This window comes from Corvus brachyrhynchos, unplaced genomic scaffold (assembly GCF_000691975.1).
Source record: "Corvus brachyrhynchos isolate BGI_N302 unplaced genomic scaffold, ASM69197v1 scaffold3, whole genome shotgun sequence".
NCBI classification, from domain to species: Eukaryota; Metazoa; Chordata; class Aves; order Passeriformes; family Corvidae; genus Corvus; species Corvus brachyrhynchos.
The window spans coordinates 12,732,241-12,750,527 of NW_008237619.1; the positions used below are offsets into that span (position 1 = coordinate 12,732,241).

Sequence of the window (18,287 nt, forward strand, 5' to 3'; positions counted from 1 at the left end):
ATGATGTCAAACAGGACAGAAATAGATCATCTTGCTTGTTTTTCCTAAATAGACCTGCATTTATAAAAGAAATAGAAATCTTGAAGAAAAAAATTCTCTTTTATCACCATCACTATCAAAGCACAAAACCACTCGACTTTTTTTGAAAGAACCACTTCAAGAAAGGAATCATGTTTGTGTCTCGCTCTTGATGTTTCATCTCTCCTCTTACATTGTCAGCAACAAAACCTGCTTTTTCTTTTCATTCCAAGGCTTTTTTTTTCACATCGATAAGGAGGTTCATCATGCCATTTCACATGCCAATAAGTAGATGAATTATGTTTGTAGATGTCAGTGCCTAACACAATTTAACCACCACAAACATGCATTAACTTACAGCAATGCGCGTCACCCTACAATAATCCACTTACCAGATGGTTTGCAGAACAAAACCAGGAACAGGATTAAAATGAGGAAATACTTTCAGCCTTATTCTTTATTACTTAAGATTTTATTGACCGATACACGTAATGACAGGCATCAGAAGCTGTTTTCAGGAAGTACCCTAAAATGTGAGCTCTGTGACTTCAGACAGCGACAGGCAAAGATTTGTTTCAGGAGATCTCAAGTTCAAGCAATCCTTCTGTGTTCTATGTTTTCAAGCAATGCTGTTTGTGCCCTACAGAATAAGCTTTCTGATCTGCAACTCAGCAACAAAGTAAGAAGTAGACTTCTAATTAGGAATTAATAAAATAAGAATACTTACGCTGACCCCACCGGCCTGTTCTTGGATTCAAATAATTTGGATAAAGTCCATTAGGACGATCCATTTTTTGAAGTAACTTCCGAATGTGCATGACCTAAATTAAATCAAGAATCAGGTTCACCGCTAACAACGTTCATCTGCCCTGTGCACATAGTTAAATCTAAAATCTTTTTTATTTTCCTTTCATTTTTAGTAGCAAATTTTATTAATCTGAACCACAAGCTCTCTTGAGGGCTTTCTTCAGATTTGCATAGTTTTGGTTTTAAAGGACTGCTTATATAAACATGCTTAAAAATTATGATTTTTAAATGTATTCTGAAACAAATAAGAAAACCTGGGTTGTCATATATTTCTACTTGAAAAAGATATCTATTTGGTAACAGAAATACAAGCAAGAAAAAATTTACCTGCTACCAAGAAGGGAAGTAGAATTCAATACAGAAAGTACTTCCCCTTTAATGCAATTTATGATGAAAAACATGATAAAAATACTCATTTTTGAGACTCACCTTGTTGTAATATACAGGGTCCCCTGTCAAATAGCTGAGGTGGACAAATTCCATGTGCAGAGTACCAAACTCAGCGAGAATGCTACTGCCAGCAGAAGCCCAGCCCCAGTTTCGACCAACACCACTGAATTCCAAAAATATGCATAAAAAAGGGGAGAAAACAACAGAAAATTCAGAATTACTGCGCACAGCACAACTACCACAGCCCATCAGACAAGTAGCAACAACACTTTAACCCACACTTAAGATTACAGGAGTTGTGATTTGATCGATCAATTGGTTCACTGGTTGGTCTTTTGGGAAAAAAGGCGCCATAACCACATCAGCAAGAAGTCCTACGATTAAAAAATATAATACCTTGATGTCACACAAATCTGATGACTTAACACTGGGCTCAGTCTCAGCTGTTCTTTATTCACCATATGCTCCTAAGACAAGAATCAAGATAACACAAGTTCTGAAGGTCGCAGTGTTCGCTTCCTTGTCCTGTCAATCTTTACGCTGCCGATCTTTAAGGGATCTGTCTTCCCTTTACCTGTGGGGGATGTGCATCCCTATCTTGTGTCTACATAGGAATACAGGATGTTTACTGTTGGCACAACACATGAGTTCCTCAGGCTCACTTAAAGAATCAGCAGAAAGTGCCACATACCTCCTACGTTTTGCACTCTAAGAGATACCATCTTGCTAAGTCCTAACTCCTAAATTACCTCTGGTTTGTTCTAATTTGGGAGTTTTCATCACCTTTCAGGATTGGGTCTTCTAATTTCTGGAGTTAACTACATATTTCTGAAGATTAATTTTACTTCCTCTCATAAAATATTTCAGTTATGAGTAAGTGTACACACAATCTAGATATACATCCAAAATCAGCTACTGTTTAAGGACATAGTGAAAAATGTAAAGAATGCCTTGCATTAAAAAAGCTCTCTCAAAATCTGAGGGAAATCCCAGCACTGAGCAAGCAATAAATTAGACAAGGTAGTTGTCTTCCATGAGGTAATGCAGACCATCGAAGTTCAGTCTGATCTGAGCATTCATCTAAAGGAACCTCTCCATCTGCACAGACAATAGTTGGCTTCAGCACATCAGACTTGATACCTAAGCTAAAATGTAAAATGAAACAGTATCTTCAGAGTCCCATCATCATCTCAAATGCTGGGAATCTTCTAAAGGTAATATACAGCTCACACAGTACAGAAAACCCAGTAAGTTCAACCATGCCCTGCAAACAATTGTGGTTTTCAATAGATTTTGTAATGACTAAAGAAACAATTATTAAACTCTAAAGCAACACACAGAATAATACGCTCAGCGTGGTCCAATGGCAGGTTGAATGCTTATTGCAGAATCAGAAGTAAAAACAACATGATCAAAATTTATTGCAGTTAATGAGTTAGAATGTGCTGAACTCTATCAAAATTAACATGCCAGGAATGACAATTTGTCTGCATTTTCTACAGTTCCACTACTAAGAAAAAGTGATGTATGCTATTACTAATTTTAAGTTGGAGGGAGGGGGAGGAACACACTTCACAAAAGGAAACTCATTACCTTTTCAGATTCACCATTGCCCATGGTATACCCGTAGGTGTGTTGAAGGCTGGAAGAAGTTTTCCTGCCAGTTGCACTGCTTTGATCTTGAAAACCTAAGATAGTAGGATCAATTGCAAATAGTTACAAAGTCTGATCTATCTCCAAGAATTACAAAGACTGAAATTTCCTTGCTCCACCTACCCCTTTGTATTAAAAAAGCTTTACATAGTAAAAAACATATTAACTTATAATTTTTTGCCACTTGTTCACTTTATAACTTTTGGTTAGATTTGAACATGAAAAGAAAACTTGTCATTTTAATTTCTTTCCTTCTAAGCTCTCCAGCAACAGTTCTTAGATTCCTATTACAGAAGAATATCAGGTCTCCTCCCACCTCCCTCCACCAGTATTAGGAATTTCAAGTGCTTTCTAAAACAGTCTTTAAATCGTACCTTATATTTCTCATTAAAAACCAAGACACAACTCTCCTACCCAAGTATTTTAACTTTTACAAACTTCCAGTCTCTTTTTAATCAGATTACTGCAGACAGAGTTCCCATTCTTTTATGAACACTGTCTAGGCAAAACCAGATGCGCAGTTTCCTCTAGTTTTTCCTTCATCGATAATGCATGAAAAATAATATGAATAACATGAAAAATAATTACAGGGTTAATCTTCCCTCTCTAGTCTGATCCCTCACAGAAATTACTGAGAGGACAAAATCTCTGTCATTTCTAGTGTTATTTCTACTTACTTTTAGAACATAAATCTGGAATAGCCTTATTGGGAGCCCAAAGTCTATTAGACAGACAAGCAATTGGGATAAAGTTCCTTCTAAGCCTACCTGCAGCATGTTTTCCAAAGAAGGTGTATTTGGTATATCTCCATGGCATGAATTGGCTTGTACCAGTTAGTTGCTAGCATGCTTTTTAATTAATGCACTCTCAGTATTCACTACATTTCTGGAGAAGTATCTCCTTAATCTGGAGATAAGATTATTCACCAGTTTAACACCATACAAACTAGTTACAAAAAGAGCTACCCCGTCCCAAAATAACTTATGCAATATGGACTTAGTATAGAAACATCCTCTCTTTGGTGACCAGCAATAGGACACGAGGAAATCAAATGAAGATGCATACAGGCAATTTCAGATAGGGAAAATGTTCTTCACTAAGGGCCTGGTCACAGCACCAAGCCTGTCACAGCTCAAGGAACGTGTGGATGATGCTCTTAGTCATATGGTTCAGTTTTAGGTAGTCCTGAGAGAAGCAGGGGGTTGGATTCCACAATCCTTAAAGGTCCTTCTAACTTGAGATATTCTACAATTCTATCGTCAGCTACCTGACCAATACTCTGTAATCAAGAAGAATAAGAACTTTAGGAAGGACTACAGGAGTTGGATTTGTAAAGTCTATGGGAGGAAACTGATGAGATGCTCACTAGAGAAGCAAGCTGAAAAAAAAAGCAATCAAGAACATCCTTATTTTTCATATGAAGGTGGGAAAAACTCAATATCTTAATGTTTGAGGAGATGACTAGTGAGACATGAAATAAACCAGAAGAAAATATTAAAGATGACATCTAATTGTATTTGATGCAGTGGAGTATGGAGAGATGGAGGTGAATCTGAAAGCAATGAGCCAGGATAAAGAACTTTTACAGAAGTTCTCCATATGAATTGTAAGATGGGATATGTCTAAACTGAAAAAGAATATACCTGAGGATATGATTTGATAGAATTGTGAAGTAACAGAGGCAATACGGCTTGAATGATTTTTAGCAAAGAAACCGACAAGAGATGGTCTTTGAGAAAACGTGCAGAAATTTAGCAGTAAAATTCATACAACACTCTGACCTTGAATAAAGGACCAAGTCAGAACAGGGAGGCATAGTATAAGGAAGAGGTATAATACAGGTGAAATCTATGGTAATTGGGAAAAAAGAAAACCTTAAGAGAACTGAAAGCTCAGTCTTGGCCCAGTTGCATAAGAACTACCTCATTTGCATCTATAAATAAGCATCAAAAATTCATGTTGAACTTCTAGAATTTTAAGTAGTAGATGGGTCAAGAGCAGAACTATCTACTGGGAGTCATCTGAAGGGACTCCCTCTACATTGCAGGCAAGCTTTAACACTTAATCAAGAACAGAATGATGACTTCCAGTGAAATCGTAAACAGTTTGGAAAGACATTTGTAACATGAATTTGTTTATCTTCAGCTTTCGTATGTTGCACCCTCTGCTATGCACTATCATATTGTTCATTAAGAAAAGATATTGAAACATTAGGGTGAGAATATTCAATGGAAGAACATCCTTAGAAACATCCTTGCTAAAAGAATATTCTTAATGGCTAACTATTTACATTGCTATCCAGCTTTTAATCAGTTTGAAACGTATGGTACGTGGGGAAGGAGTTTTTAGCTAGAGTGTATGAAGTAAAGGTTGAGCTGATCTAAATGTGCACAAATCCAGGCAAGACAGTTAAAGCAAGGCAATCACTGAGCCATTTCAGCATCAGAGCACCAGCAGGAACTGCTAATTCAGACAACCATGTTCTTAGCAGTACCTGCCCAAACTGGCTGTGATAAAGGCACTTTCCTGTCACCTCCAGTGGGCTGAGGACTCTTGAGTACCACTGATCTAGCATCAGAAGGTACAACATTCCCTCTCTATATCCCTCTCATCCAAAACTGAATGTAAGGAAACAAAAAATTGGTTGAAGGCATGCCTTTACTTTCTATTACTGCCATCTCAGTCCTATCTTGCTGCTACTTCTGCATAAAAAAACGACTGAGTGCTTGGCACAGTGTATACCTATGCAAGCTGGAGTGAGAACTGGGAGACAGCTGCATAGGATTTTATCAGAGCCAAGTGACCACAAGAGTACTCTTGGAGAGAGGGAGGGAAAAGAAAGAAATGTAGCAAGCAGTGGTGAGTGAGGTGCCTTTTACGGGAAACTGCAGAGGTGTCCAGAGAGCTCTGCTGAGCTCGTTAAAGTGCCTTGTTTAGCAAGTTCCAACCTGCCATAAGAACAACAGCAAAAGCCTCAGGCTCTAGCTTATGAATAATGTGCCGGTATCAGACAACATCGTTACTTATCATGTAATATTTTTACTTTAATTTTTTTTTTAAATGGGTTGAACTCATAGATTCTACTTCAGCCCTGGCAGTTCCCTGTTGACAGGCAATGCAGTTCAAAAAATACATAGGCAAGAAGAACAGAAAAGAACAAAAAATGAATGGCTGCCTTAAAAATAGAGCTCGTTAGGAAACCGTAGAAGAATTGGGGTTATTTAGTCCAGACAAAAGATGTTCAAAAGAGGAGAAGATAATGACTTTTCAGTATATAAAAGGCTAACACAAGTAAAAAGAAATAATATTTTTTCCATGGACATGGAGAACAGAAAATAACACCAAAATGGACCAAGGGAAAGTAAATTAGTTATTAGGAAAAACTTGGTGATAAGAATAACTACTAATGCAGCATAACTGTGATTACTGCAAAGTCATCACTACAGCATTTAAAAATGCTCTGTACAATACATACAAAGACTTAGATGATTTGACTTTACCAAGGAACAGAAGAATAACTGAGAATTACTCAGCTGCCTTACCACTCTTCCAGCCATGTTGCTGCATTTTATTTGCATGGCAAGGTTTTGGTAGTGAAGGGCCACAAGGGTGGCTTCTGTGAGAAGCTGCCAGAAATTTCCCCATGCCTGGCTGAGCCAATGCCAGCTGGCTGCAAGACAGACCCACCACTGGTCAAGGCTGAGCCCATGAGTGGTGGTGGTAGAGCCTCTGTGAAAATATGGTTAAGAAAGGGGTAAAAAAAAAACCAACCACAGAACAGCAACTGCAGCCAGAGGAGTGAGAATGTCACAGAATCAACCCTGCCGACACCAAGGTCAGTGCACAAGGGAACGGAGGTGCTCCAGCCACCAGAGCTGAGATTCCCCTACAGCCCATGGTGCAGCCCATGGTGAGGCAGGATGTCCCCCTGCAGCCCATGGACGTCCATGGGGGAGCAGAGATCCACCTGCAGCCCGTGGAAGAGCCCCATAGCAGAGCAGGTGAATGCTCAAAGGAAGCTGTGACCCTGTAGGAAGCCCACACCGGAGCAGGGTCCTGGCAGGACCTGTGGCTCTGTAGAGAAAAGCCCATACTGGAGCAGGCTTGCTGGTGGGACTGGTGACCCCATGGGGGACACCCACTGGAGCAGTTTGTGAAGAACTGTGGCTTGTGGGAAGGACTCGTGGGAGAAGTTGGTGAAGGGCAGTCTCCTGTGGGAAGGACCCCACCCTAGAGCAGGGGAGGAGTGTGAGGAGTCCTCCCTCTGAGGAAGGTGGGGCAGAGATAACATGGGATGAACTGACTGCAACCCCCATTCCCTGTCCCCCTGCGCTGCTGTGGGGGAGGAGGTAGAGAAAATTGGGAGTGAAACTCACCCTGTGAAGAAGGGAGAGGTAGGGGAAAGGTGTTTTAAGATTCAATTTTTATTTCTCATTTTCAGTTAATACCCCTAGTCGGGTCTGGTTTGCCCATGACAATACTCAGCAAGTGATCTCTCCCTGTCCTTACCTGGACCCATGAGTCTTTCACTGCATTTTTTTTGTCTCTCCCCTGTCCAGCTGAGGAGGGGAGTGACAGAGCAGCTTTGGGGAGCACCTTGCATCCAGCCAGGGTCAACCCACCACAGTTCCCAAGTAATGAGATGCCTTGTGCACATTCCGTACATGTAAGAGGAAAATGTTTTGCCTCTCAGGTATGGTATTTACTCTGTAGACACACAAAGGACCTTCCATGAATCATGGAGACCATCTATCCCCAAGTTTCTTTGCTAGCACAAAGCTCCAAGTACAGAACTGATCAGAATCTTCTCAAAGACACTGTAACAGCAGTAGCAAACATCCTGCTTTGAAGATGCAAAAGCACTGTTCTAGGTAAACGGGTATTAATCCCAAGGTAGCTGTTTTGTGCACTCTCAAAATACAGACAGACATTCTTCAGAAAAGTTTTAGAAGCCACTGTAGACTTGGAAAAGTATTTCCATTTTACATGGCAAAATCTAACACATTAAATCCATCAGTTTACATGGCCTTTACTAGGCTAATACTTCTTTCTGTAAATAATATAAAGCAGTGGAAGAATTTCTTCCCCCTTTCAAAAACAAATCAAGCTGTTTACAGCTAGAAGGGAAGGGACTGAAAATTGGCAGAAAAAGCAAAATCTAAACCCCAAATCGGGTAAGTGGATCCCTCATTAAGATGAAAACAGCAATCGGTATTTACAAACTAGTATGTACAGCAGACCAGCTGTGAGGGCCTGAATAATTTTCATCCATTAAATTGATGCTTAACATATCAAACCTGCCACCCACTCCACAATATGAAAGCTTGCTCCTGAGCCTATTAATCCAAGCAAGGCCTTTAAAACATTCAGCAGAAAAGGCCTGAAAGATTTCAATGATTCTTCAAAAGTCTTATTGATGTATCCAGTGACTGCCTAAATGCATAGCTGCAGCTCTCAGAAGACTATATTATGCTAATACTGCTGTTAGGTGTTCCCTTCCAGCACTATAAATGGCAAACAGCACCAAATGCCCTCTGTTCCTAACTCTGAGGGCAATGATAGATGTTTTCTACAAATAAGGAACCTCTTTCATGTACGTGCATAGACCAGCCTTTGAATCATTCTTATTAAAAAGTAATAAATGCCAGACTTCTCTCTAATCTGATGGTTATTAACTAGCAAGTCTCTATGACCATGCAACGTGGCTGGTTCTGTAGGCTTTGATAGCCCCGGATCATTGAAAAAACATCAGACAAAACAGATATACTGCACAAGTTCACAAAAATACAGTACTTGGGGTTCACCATCAGTACTACTATTGGTATCAAATCCTGAACACATTTCCTTTGAACACTAAGGATGAAGATGATGAGGGAGACCTATCTCATTACTAAATATAAACTGAAAAACCAAAGCACTTGACAGCAATTCCAGACTCACACCCTTGAGGAAACGATGTGGTACTCCTTGGCCCAATCAAGAATAGTTACCTTTCTACCTTCAGAGTTCAATCTGCAGCAGTCAGCTCCTCGCTGCCTTTTGGTAGCTTAAACACTCATTTAAAGTTCAACTTCTTAGAGAGGACTCTCTGCATAAGTGGAGATAAAGGCTCGTGGTGAAAATCAAGCTGCATTATCACCAAAAAAAACAAACTAAGAAAACCAGAAGTAGCTTAATAACTATTGCTGGTTTGATGCCTGTTTATATGTAAGTCTTACTGCATAGGAAAAAGATGCCTGCATGCCAGATCAATATCTCTAAGCTCCTAGATGAATAGCTCTTAACTTCCAACACACCTTGCCCCTGTAAAGTTTGGGGGCTCCTGGGTTTTACAGTGTTCCTAGGGCATTTCCCCCTGCAAGTGGAGGCCATCCTGCTACGAAGAAATGGAAAAACAGCTCCCTCTTTACACACTTGCTTCTAGTAATTTTCATGGATGTAATTACAAAGTCATCTTGTGAGATGAGGGAGATGCAATAAGATTCTGGTAACATTTCTGCTGTCATAGTATGAAATGAGAGTGGGAGAACACCTGAGGTATATTTTACAGATGTTTGTTAGTGATGATTGAAGAGGTATGCCACATCTAGAATTGGTCCTGGAGAATGTAAATCATGTTCATGTGAAATTTAGCAAGGCAGTTACAAACTATACTACCTATAGTGGTGAAATGATGTAGAAATACATAAATTCAACAGCACCTCATCAGCACTGTAGGTTTCTTGAGCTGTAGCAGATGTTCAAGGAAGGAAATTTTGCAGATACTGTAAAGACAATGCCGTAGCTAAGGTACTATTGCTGTCCTTGGTAAGCTGCAATGATTACCAAAGTACTTGATGAACAACACTAAGCATTTCTAAAACACTGAAACTTTAAACAAGAGAAGGCTTATTCTGCAAAGGGAATGCTCTATGAATTTATATTTATGGCAGAAAAAAATCGGTATGGAAATGAAAAATCTAAACCCATCTCAGCAGTCCAAGATCAGAGTTAAAAAAACAAGAATCAAATCTGGATTATGGTGACAACTTAAAATGGCTATGATGACAATTTGCTCTACTTTCTTTACTTCCTCCCTTCAGATATTTGCACACAATGATGGGGTCCCTCCTGAGTCTTTTCCTCTCCAGGCAGAACAGTCCTGGCTCTTCCAGCATTCCCTCAAATGAGAGATAATCTAGTCCCTGAACTATCTTTGTGAGTCCTTTGTTGGACTCTCTCCAGTATGTTCATGTCTCTTGCACTATGTAGCCTAGAACTGGATACAGCAAAGGGTAAGAACTACCTCCGCTGACCTGCTGGCAAATTTCCTAATGCACGCCAGGGTACCATTCACTTTCTTTACTGCAAGGGAATATTGCTGCACGTGGCCAACTTGGTGTCCACCACTTTTCTGCAGAGCTGGGTGGCCCCCACATACAGTGGTGCATGGGCTTGTTTCTTCCCAGGTGCGGGATTTTGCCCTTACCCTCGTTGAACTGCATGAGGTTCCTGTCAAGCCCATTTCTCCATCCTACTGAGGTTCCTCTCACTGGCAGCACAAACCTCTGGCATACCAGTTGCTCTTCCTGGTTTGGTGTCATCAGCAAATTTGCTGAGGGCGCCATCTGCCCCATCATCCAGATCATTTGTGAAAACATTGAACAGAATTGGACCTGGGGTACACCACTAGTTACTGTGCTCAAACTGTATTTTGCACCACTGATCATCACCCTCTGACCTTGTCTGTTCAGTTTTCAATCCACCTCACTATCTGCTCATCTAGCCCATACTTCACTAGCTTCTTTATGAGAATCTTGTGGAATACAGTCATTTTATCATAGGTCATCAGGGTTGGTTGAACATGAGTTCCCCAATCACTTTGTTGCGCATGGGCTGGGGAATAGTTTACCAAATTAGTTGCTCCATCATCTTTCCAGGGATAAAGGTAAGACTGGCCAGGCTCTAGTTCCCTAGATCCTCCTGCTGGCCCTTTTTGAAGGCAGGAGAGATTTAGGGGTGATGCCATCATGCTCATCTTGTGCATTAGCTTTGGTGCCCAATGATACTCACTTAAACCTTTGCCAGTAAAGCTACTACACCTCTGCAAGGCATTCAGCTGTTACACACAGGCAGTTTATACAGGCAGAGGGAAAGAAACTGCTGAATTTTAACAGTCTCCAAAATTTTAAAACACTGCCAAATTCACCCTCATGGAAGTCCAGGACTGGTTACCTCTGCTGCTGCAAAGTATTCCTGTGCTATAAGAATTCTGGTTTCTCAAGAGCAACAGGATAAAGCAGATAGCACTTAAGCCATAAATATTACATAACTTGATGATTTGCTCATTTCACAAGGCAATAAATGTGTCATGGAATGTTCCTTCTTTGTGGAAAAAAGAAACTCCCTTAGTTTTCAAAACATGTAGACTAGGTTGACATTTTCTTTAACCAGTAAAATCACAAACAAGACTTCTACAAATACTTTTATTTAAGAAACTCACACTGGATTCCTCCCTGAAAGATACACTTTTGCTGACAATTTTAAAGAACAGTAGGAAGGCAAAGAAGGCTGTCCAGTTTCAGATGACACATGAAATTAGGTCACATAACAGTTGCCTCTGATCTAAACTTCATGGCTACACAAGCTTGGCTATCCTTAGTCTCTCTTTTTGGAGATCCAGAGATTCTGCTTGTAAAAGTTTTCTAATGCAGTGTATCAGAATTATCACAACTTCCAAGGTAAAAGCTGCAACTGTGTTCTGCATTCTACTTCTGAAAGCAAAAGCTCAGTAAAGCCCACAGGACTGAACAGGTCCATTCATACATCCAAGCTGTTTCTTTCCTAGAGCCTCTAGACTGCTTTGAGATGAAAATACAGGTCATGATTTTTTGGATTAATGAATACAGGGACAAAAACTAGCAAAAGAGATGGGAAGAAACTACCCCATCATAACAATCTAGGAGAACTATCATAGTGGTAGTTCCTAAGTTGAGTTGTACTGAAAAGCATTAAAATGCCTATCTGATCATATTGTTCAGCTACAGTCTACAAATGAGCTGAAAAATAAACACACAAAAATACTTCAACTGCTTCAGTTAACTGCAGATAAGACAGATATTGTCTGCTGGACTACAACTTCCCCTATTTACATTTTACAAATTAGCAATTACATATTCAAATGCTGCTTCTTAGATAAAAGATAAATACTCTGGTGATTCTCTACCATCAGCAGGGAAAGATCTGCAAATGGAATTCTTAAGTGATACTATCTTTATCTTCTTCAAAAGTTTTCCAAAGCTGCTTTCCTGGACAAGAGACATGAGGAATCCAGTTACTGTTGACTGAGGCATCTTAGGATATAATGAAATATTCATTGGTTTCACACTACTGATATTTTTGAAAAACCGATATGAGAAAGTCTGTGCATATATTAGCTTATTAGAAATATTCAACATTTTTACTTTAGAAGATCTGAACATAAAAATTTGGCATACACTGGACAACCAGCTAATCATATTTGAACTACCTGCCACTGGCTAATAATACTTCAATTAAACTGCATAATTTCCATTCACTTCAATAGCTGTATCAGCTTCCTTGGCACAGGTTTCATGCATATCTGAGTAGAAATGTTACATGTTCTCAATTTTTAAAGGGCCTTCAAATCCAAGGCACTTTACACCAGTCAGTCAACATCACAGATGACTTAAAATTCAGAATAAATGTGATGAAAATCTGGCATATAAATGCCTCCTCGATCTGATAATTCCAGAAGATGTAGCACACTGCTTCACATCCCATTTAACTGAGCCAAAAACCATGGCAGTCTTGAGTTAATTTTCTCTTCTGCTATTATTATTAGAATAGTAGGCAATTTTTGTGCTTCATCTTTCCTGCTTTTCATATCTCTGGCTTCTTCACTTTAAGTTTACCCACACAAGCAATATTAACCTGCCAGCTTAGTTACCTTTGTAAAAAAAATGGTCCCAGGCCTAGAAGCGACAATCTTGAATTTGCACAACACACCAACCGCAATCACTCATGCCTAAGCATAATCTCTTCTTGCTGAAGGAGCTACTACAGTAGCAGAGGGAACCAGATGTGGGAGCACAGACAATGTACGGCTTCTAGCTTAAATGTTCCCCAACTAGTAGCTGGCACAGAGAAAGGTTGATTTAAACTGTGGAAAAAGGAAAAGGAGAAAGGAGAAAAATGAATGGCCGTCAGAAAATTGAAGAAAAGAGCCATCAAGGGACAGCTTTGCCAGTGGGGAAGGAGAAGTGGTTAAGGACAGGGCTTCCAGTTCCCCACCTCCTACAAGGTAAAGTGTCAGGGAGAAGTTGGTAAAAGAAGGGAGCCTAAATAGGCAGTGAAGGGAAGAAACAAAGGTGTCAAGAGGAAGGACAGGGAATGAATGGAGATCTAAAGAAGGTAAGACATAAAACGGATGGACTGCCAACAGTACAGCTGTGAGGAACAGGATTATAAGAAACATGTGGGGGAATCTGACAGGGGAAAAACACTTTCTCATCTCCAAAACACATTCCTAGGAGCTAGAATTGACTCCAATATATCAGTCTTTCAATATGCCTTTGTAGCCAAACACATCCAGGCAAAGCAAATGGTATCAATGAATCTTGGGGGTGTTGTTTTCCATTTTTGGGTGGTTTTTTTCTATTAATCAATGATCTTCGGTATTTTGGTACTACCAGCTGTCCTACTGAGTTGAGTAACAGACTCCATTATGTGCCTGAAGTTCACAACCCAACTCATGATCCAGCCTCTCTGTGGTTTTTAAGAAGAAAAATTTGTGTTAGAAACCTTAAGAAATGATTCTGAAGTCAAATAATTAAGCTGTTTGTACTAAGCTAACAAGTTTTATCGGAATAATTTTTGTGCAATAGAAGTTATCTACTTCCTGTGATTATTAATCTCTCTTGACATAGGTTTTCTTTTTGGTAACATCTTTTCCTAACACCTTCTCCATTCATGACAAGTATTTCCTTTATTTCCCATATATTTTTCTATGCCATGTTATCTTTTTTGTCTTTTCACTCTGTGCTTAGATTGTCTCAATTTCTACTTTCTTTCTCAGTTATTCCTCTGTCTCCCATTTCTCTTGAATGTGCTGCCAAGCTTTCCATTTTAAATTTCATCTTGATTTCCCCTTTAGTTTTTGCCAGAAATGACTCAGTCCCTTTTAGACTGTATTTGCCTTTACAAAGAAAAGTTAAACAGAGATTAAATTACATATTGTTTTACACTATGTGCAGTCATTATACACACAGCCTCCCCTCTCCTGCTGGTATAATGTGACAGATTACAATGCAAAAATTGCAGTCTAGGGGAAGAAAAAAAAAGTAAAAATCACACAGCTTTTACATCTTCAGAAACATATCCCTGATACAATGTCAGATGCAAAGCACATTACATTCCACCTGATAGAAGTTAAGTAGTGTTTGGTTGGTTTTTTGTTTGTTTGTTTTTAATGAACTGGCTTATTTTCACCAATCAACAGATATGTAGCTTATCTACAGGTTTTTTTATATATGAATTATATATATATATATATTATATATATATATACATATATATGGACTGAGTTCTGGCAGAAAATTAGTTGGCAAACAAAACCTATGAGCAATGAATTAGTAAGCACTGAATCTTCATAGTTGCATAAATTCTGCAAGGCACTTGAAAAACTAGACATTTGTTTTGACAAAATGGTGAGATAAATATCCAGACTCCTGCAGTGTAATTTATAGTTCTCAGGACCAGAAATGCAAGATAAAAATGTTGTTCTTTTATGCCATGCAAATGAAAACAAAAAATGTTCAAGAGCAACAATCTGATCATCTGCATAAAAAAAGGAGTAAGTGTCAAGATACCTTTATAATTACATCAATAAGCAATACTTAAGTGAAATATTCGTTCCAGAGAGATATCTGGACTGTGTCATGTACCACATACTGAGTACTCATGTCCAAGAGGCACAACTACCAGTCCTCTAACTTTTCATGACTTTCTACTGCTTCTGCTGCTTTTACAAGTCCTTCTAAGAATGTGATTACGAAGAAGCTTGAAGCATACCAACAGCAGTCCTTATTAATGACTTCAACAGAAATAATTTCCTCCTCATATTTGAAGTTCTTATTTATAAATCCAAATGCTCATCGGTCTTTTGTCACAGGATTTCATACCTGAAGTTCAAGCTGAGCAGCTTGCCTTGTTTGAGTTTCACATACTCTTCCAAAGCCACAACGACTCAAAACACAGTCCCTTACTCTCTCCCCATGTTAGTCTGTTCAACATAGGTTGTTCATTTCTTTTGTAACTTCCAGTCTGCACCTACACCTTTAGCAACACTAAAGTGGATTTAATTTACAGAGGCCTAATTGAACATTCAATTAAATTTCTCTGGAGTTTTCTACTTATTTGCCATCTCAATAAGAGCAAACCTACAGTCAGATATAAATTCTTAAGAGAAGCCTTTTATTGTCAAGTCACTATTGTACTGATGATCTCTTATTTTCCATTATGTAAATTTCTGGGATGGGGAGAAGAAGTGAAATCAGACTATCTGGTTCACAATTACCTAGGTCACCTTAAAAGACCTTTTCCTAAAATGGACAGAGTTGCATTATTTTGATTTAGGCACTTATCTTCAATCTTGTGTTTTGAATTAAAAAAAAATAAAAAAAAATCACAGAACATGCTGAGTTGGAAGGCTAGAGAACTTCTTGGTCATTCCTTTAAAAATTTGTCTCCTGATTATCCGATTCATAACTGGTAACAGAATATCACTGCAGGCAGCATCCTCTTGATTCCTAACAGGCAAGAAGAGTTCACCATCTTTCTCATGTGGTAGCTACACACATCATTACAGGGAACAATTTTCTGGTAATATTTTTCCTAGTCTGTAGTGGGTTTGCTTAGCTGTTATTGGAGCATTCATGGCATTTATTTTCCTCTCACTATATCTGTTCTCAGCTAACATGCAAATTCCTTTTCAAGACAGAAACATAACAGTTAGTACTGAATGAGAACAAGTTCCAAAAGGCAAAGCCAGCCAAAGATGCTCGATTTTAAAGCAGTATCATGTCCAGAGTTGTATTTTAGCTCTGTTCCAAAGTGAAAAAAATCCTGCTGGAAAACTGTGCTTTCAGTTGACAAAAGACAATGCCAGACTTCCTTTCTGGATCAGATAAAGCGTGAAAACCCTCAGTGCAAATGCTAACCTAGGAGGAAAGAACAGGAAAACTCCATGGTAGAAACTAATATATTACTTTGTCAAGAGTAATGCCAGTAAATGAATGTCTGGAAAAACAACACGTAGGATACTGTGCTTGCTGTCACTGGTGCCCATTGGCATCAATATGACTCTTAAACTACTGAAGAGGGACAGAAAAACAGACTTGGTCAAGAGGAGATCCATGACATGTGAGGAATAGTTACCAATGATCTACTCCTCCTTAGTTTTTATAGCCCTCTACGGGAACATGATCAAATAATGAATTTTAAGAGTAGCAATCACTGCATAGCTATTGTATTTTCTAGTGCTAAAACAGATTGTCCTTTATTCCCACCAGTTTAAAGTATATTATACTAACAGGAAAAACCTATTTCCAATCAGACTCAGAGTGGAAGAAACAAATTCGCAGCGAAGTCAGTTTTCTCCACTTCAGGTGTCGTGCAGTACCAAGATGCAGCAATGAACTGGGCTAAGTGTCCTCTGCCAGTCAAGAAAATGTTTACTACAAGCCTGGAAACAGAAACTGCACAAGCAATGCAATCTGCACTGCAGTGAGCAGTGGCAACGCCCAATATGAGACAATGCTTTAAAAGTCAAAGAAAAATAGAGGTTTTTTTCAGGCTGTGTCCTGTTAAGAGACCAGTGAGCTGTCACAACTACTTATGAATAAGCAGCTCATCTCCTGGCAACAAGCGCAAATCTCATCTTTGAACAGGACATACGCAATGCTGTTAACTCTTCTGAGATTTTCACCCTTTGAAAACTTAATTTAGATAAAGCTGAAAGCTTTAATTTCAGTAATTTCCTAAGTACATCTAAGAATTCTGTGAAACCAGTACACACAGTATTGTCTTACTTAATGAACACCTATCTTTTATATATTTAAGTTGGTTGTTGGGGATATCCATTGACCATATAACATAATTTGACTAATGAGTTTTCCTGAACAGAGGAGATGCTGCCTGTCAGGTTCCTGGAAAGGATTAGTTTGATTATCTTTTAATAGAATATCAGGTACTTAACATCCCTTGTGCTCTACTTTAAATGAGATTTGAGGCTGGATTTATCCACAGGAATGATATTATTATTTTGCCCAGAAAGATATGTCATTTTGATGACGTTTAAAAGGATGAAAAAGACAGTCATGAAATGAACTGCATTATATCTAAGGCTGGCAAAGGTAAACACAGTAAACCATTAATCTTTTTTTTTTTATATTGCAAATATCGTAAATAACTTTGTTCAACAAAAATAAAACAATAAGCTACCCTTTTTATTGTATTAATAAATCAGCAGCAGACAAGAACACTTTGTCATAATGGTGTAAGTGTCCTCCTGCTGCTATCACACAAGAGACATTAGAATAATATTCACTTTGTTTTCCTTACTTGTCGCTGTTCCTCAAAAGCACAGCCGTGTACACTGTGCAACAACCGACCCTCTATCCATCTCCAGGCTTTTGTCATTCCATGCAGTACTGCCAGCAGGAATATTTTATTTGCCACTGCCAGTCACACCACAAGTTTTAATGATTTGTGAAGCTTCACTTCATGAAAAAAAGCAAGCAGTCAATGGGTCATTTGTGCCCTCTCTCCTCAGAAATGCTGTTCGTACCAGAGAATCCTTAGTTACTCTAAAGGCAAGATGGGGTCACTCCTGCACACCCTACAAATCTCTTGTGGACTGCTAACAAAGGAGCTCTTGGCAGAGCATGTAAGTATCACTCACTTACCCCAATTCTCAGTCACTTTCTTTACAAACCAGAACACATGTAAGAACTGGAAACAGCCTCCAAATTCTGCTGCAAAGAGCTGCAGATGAACTTTTGTGGAGAGCAATTCTGAAGCCATGGGCTCAGTATTTGGTTTTGTGACAGACTATCCGTGAGATGCTAGTCAGAAGAATTAAATCCAAGTTTTAAGAGATCACTGCTAGCTGTGGCATTCCTTTTCCTGGTTCTTCTTGCTTCAGAAAATGTGCTGAATTGTCAGAAGTTTTAAGGACTCTAATCTGTGAGGGCCACAGGCACTCAGAGTGCTAATTGCTGAGAAAAGGTAAAGTCATACTCCTGATCACTGAAGCACTCCAAATCCAGTAACTATCTCCAGTATTTTTATCCTCAAGTCTATACACTTTGCAATTACTAATGCCTGAAATGAGCATGAGAACACACACTCTCACAATA

General features: G+C 39.0%; 1 protein-coding gene across 1 annotated transcript in view; it reads right to left on the bottom strand.

The window, feature by feature from the left end:
* The window catches only part of MAN1A2 (mannosidase alpha class 1A member 2), a 138,714-nt gene that overhangs the window by 45,414 nt on the left and 75,013 nt on the right, over positions 1–18,287 (bottom strand). Inside the window, exons 7-9 of the mRNA XM_017731655.1 lie at positions 2,809–2,903; positions 1,255–1,378; positions 744–839 (exon numbers count right to left, since the gene is read on the bottom strand). Of these exons, the coding sequence (XP_017587144.1) occupies positions 744–839; positions 1,255–1,378; positions 2,809–2,903 (315 nt within the window). The remainder of the gene's footprint in view (positions 1–743; positions 840–1,254; positions 1,379–2,808; positions 2,904–18,287) is intronic.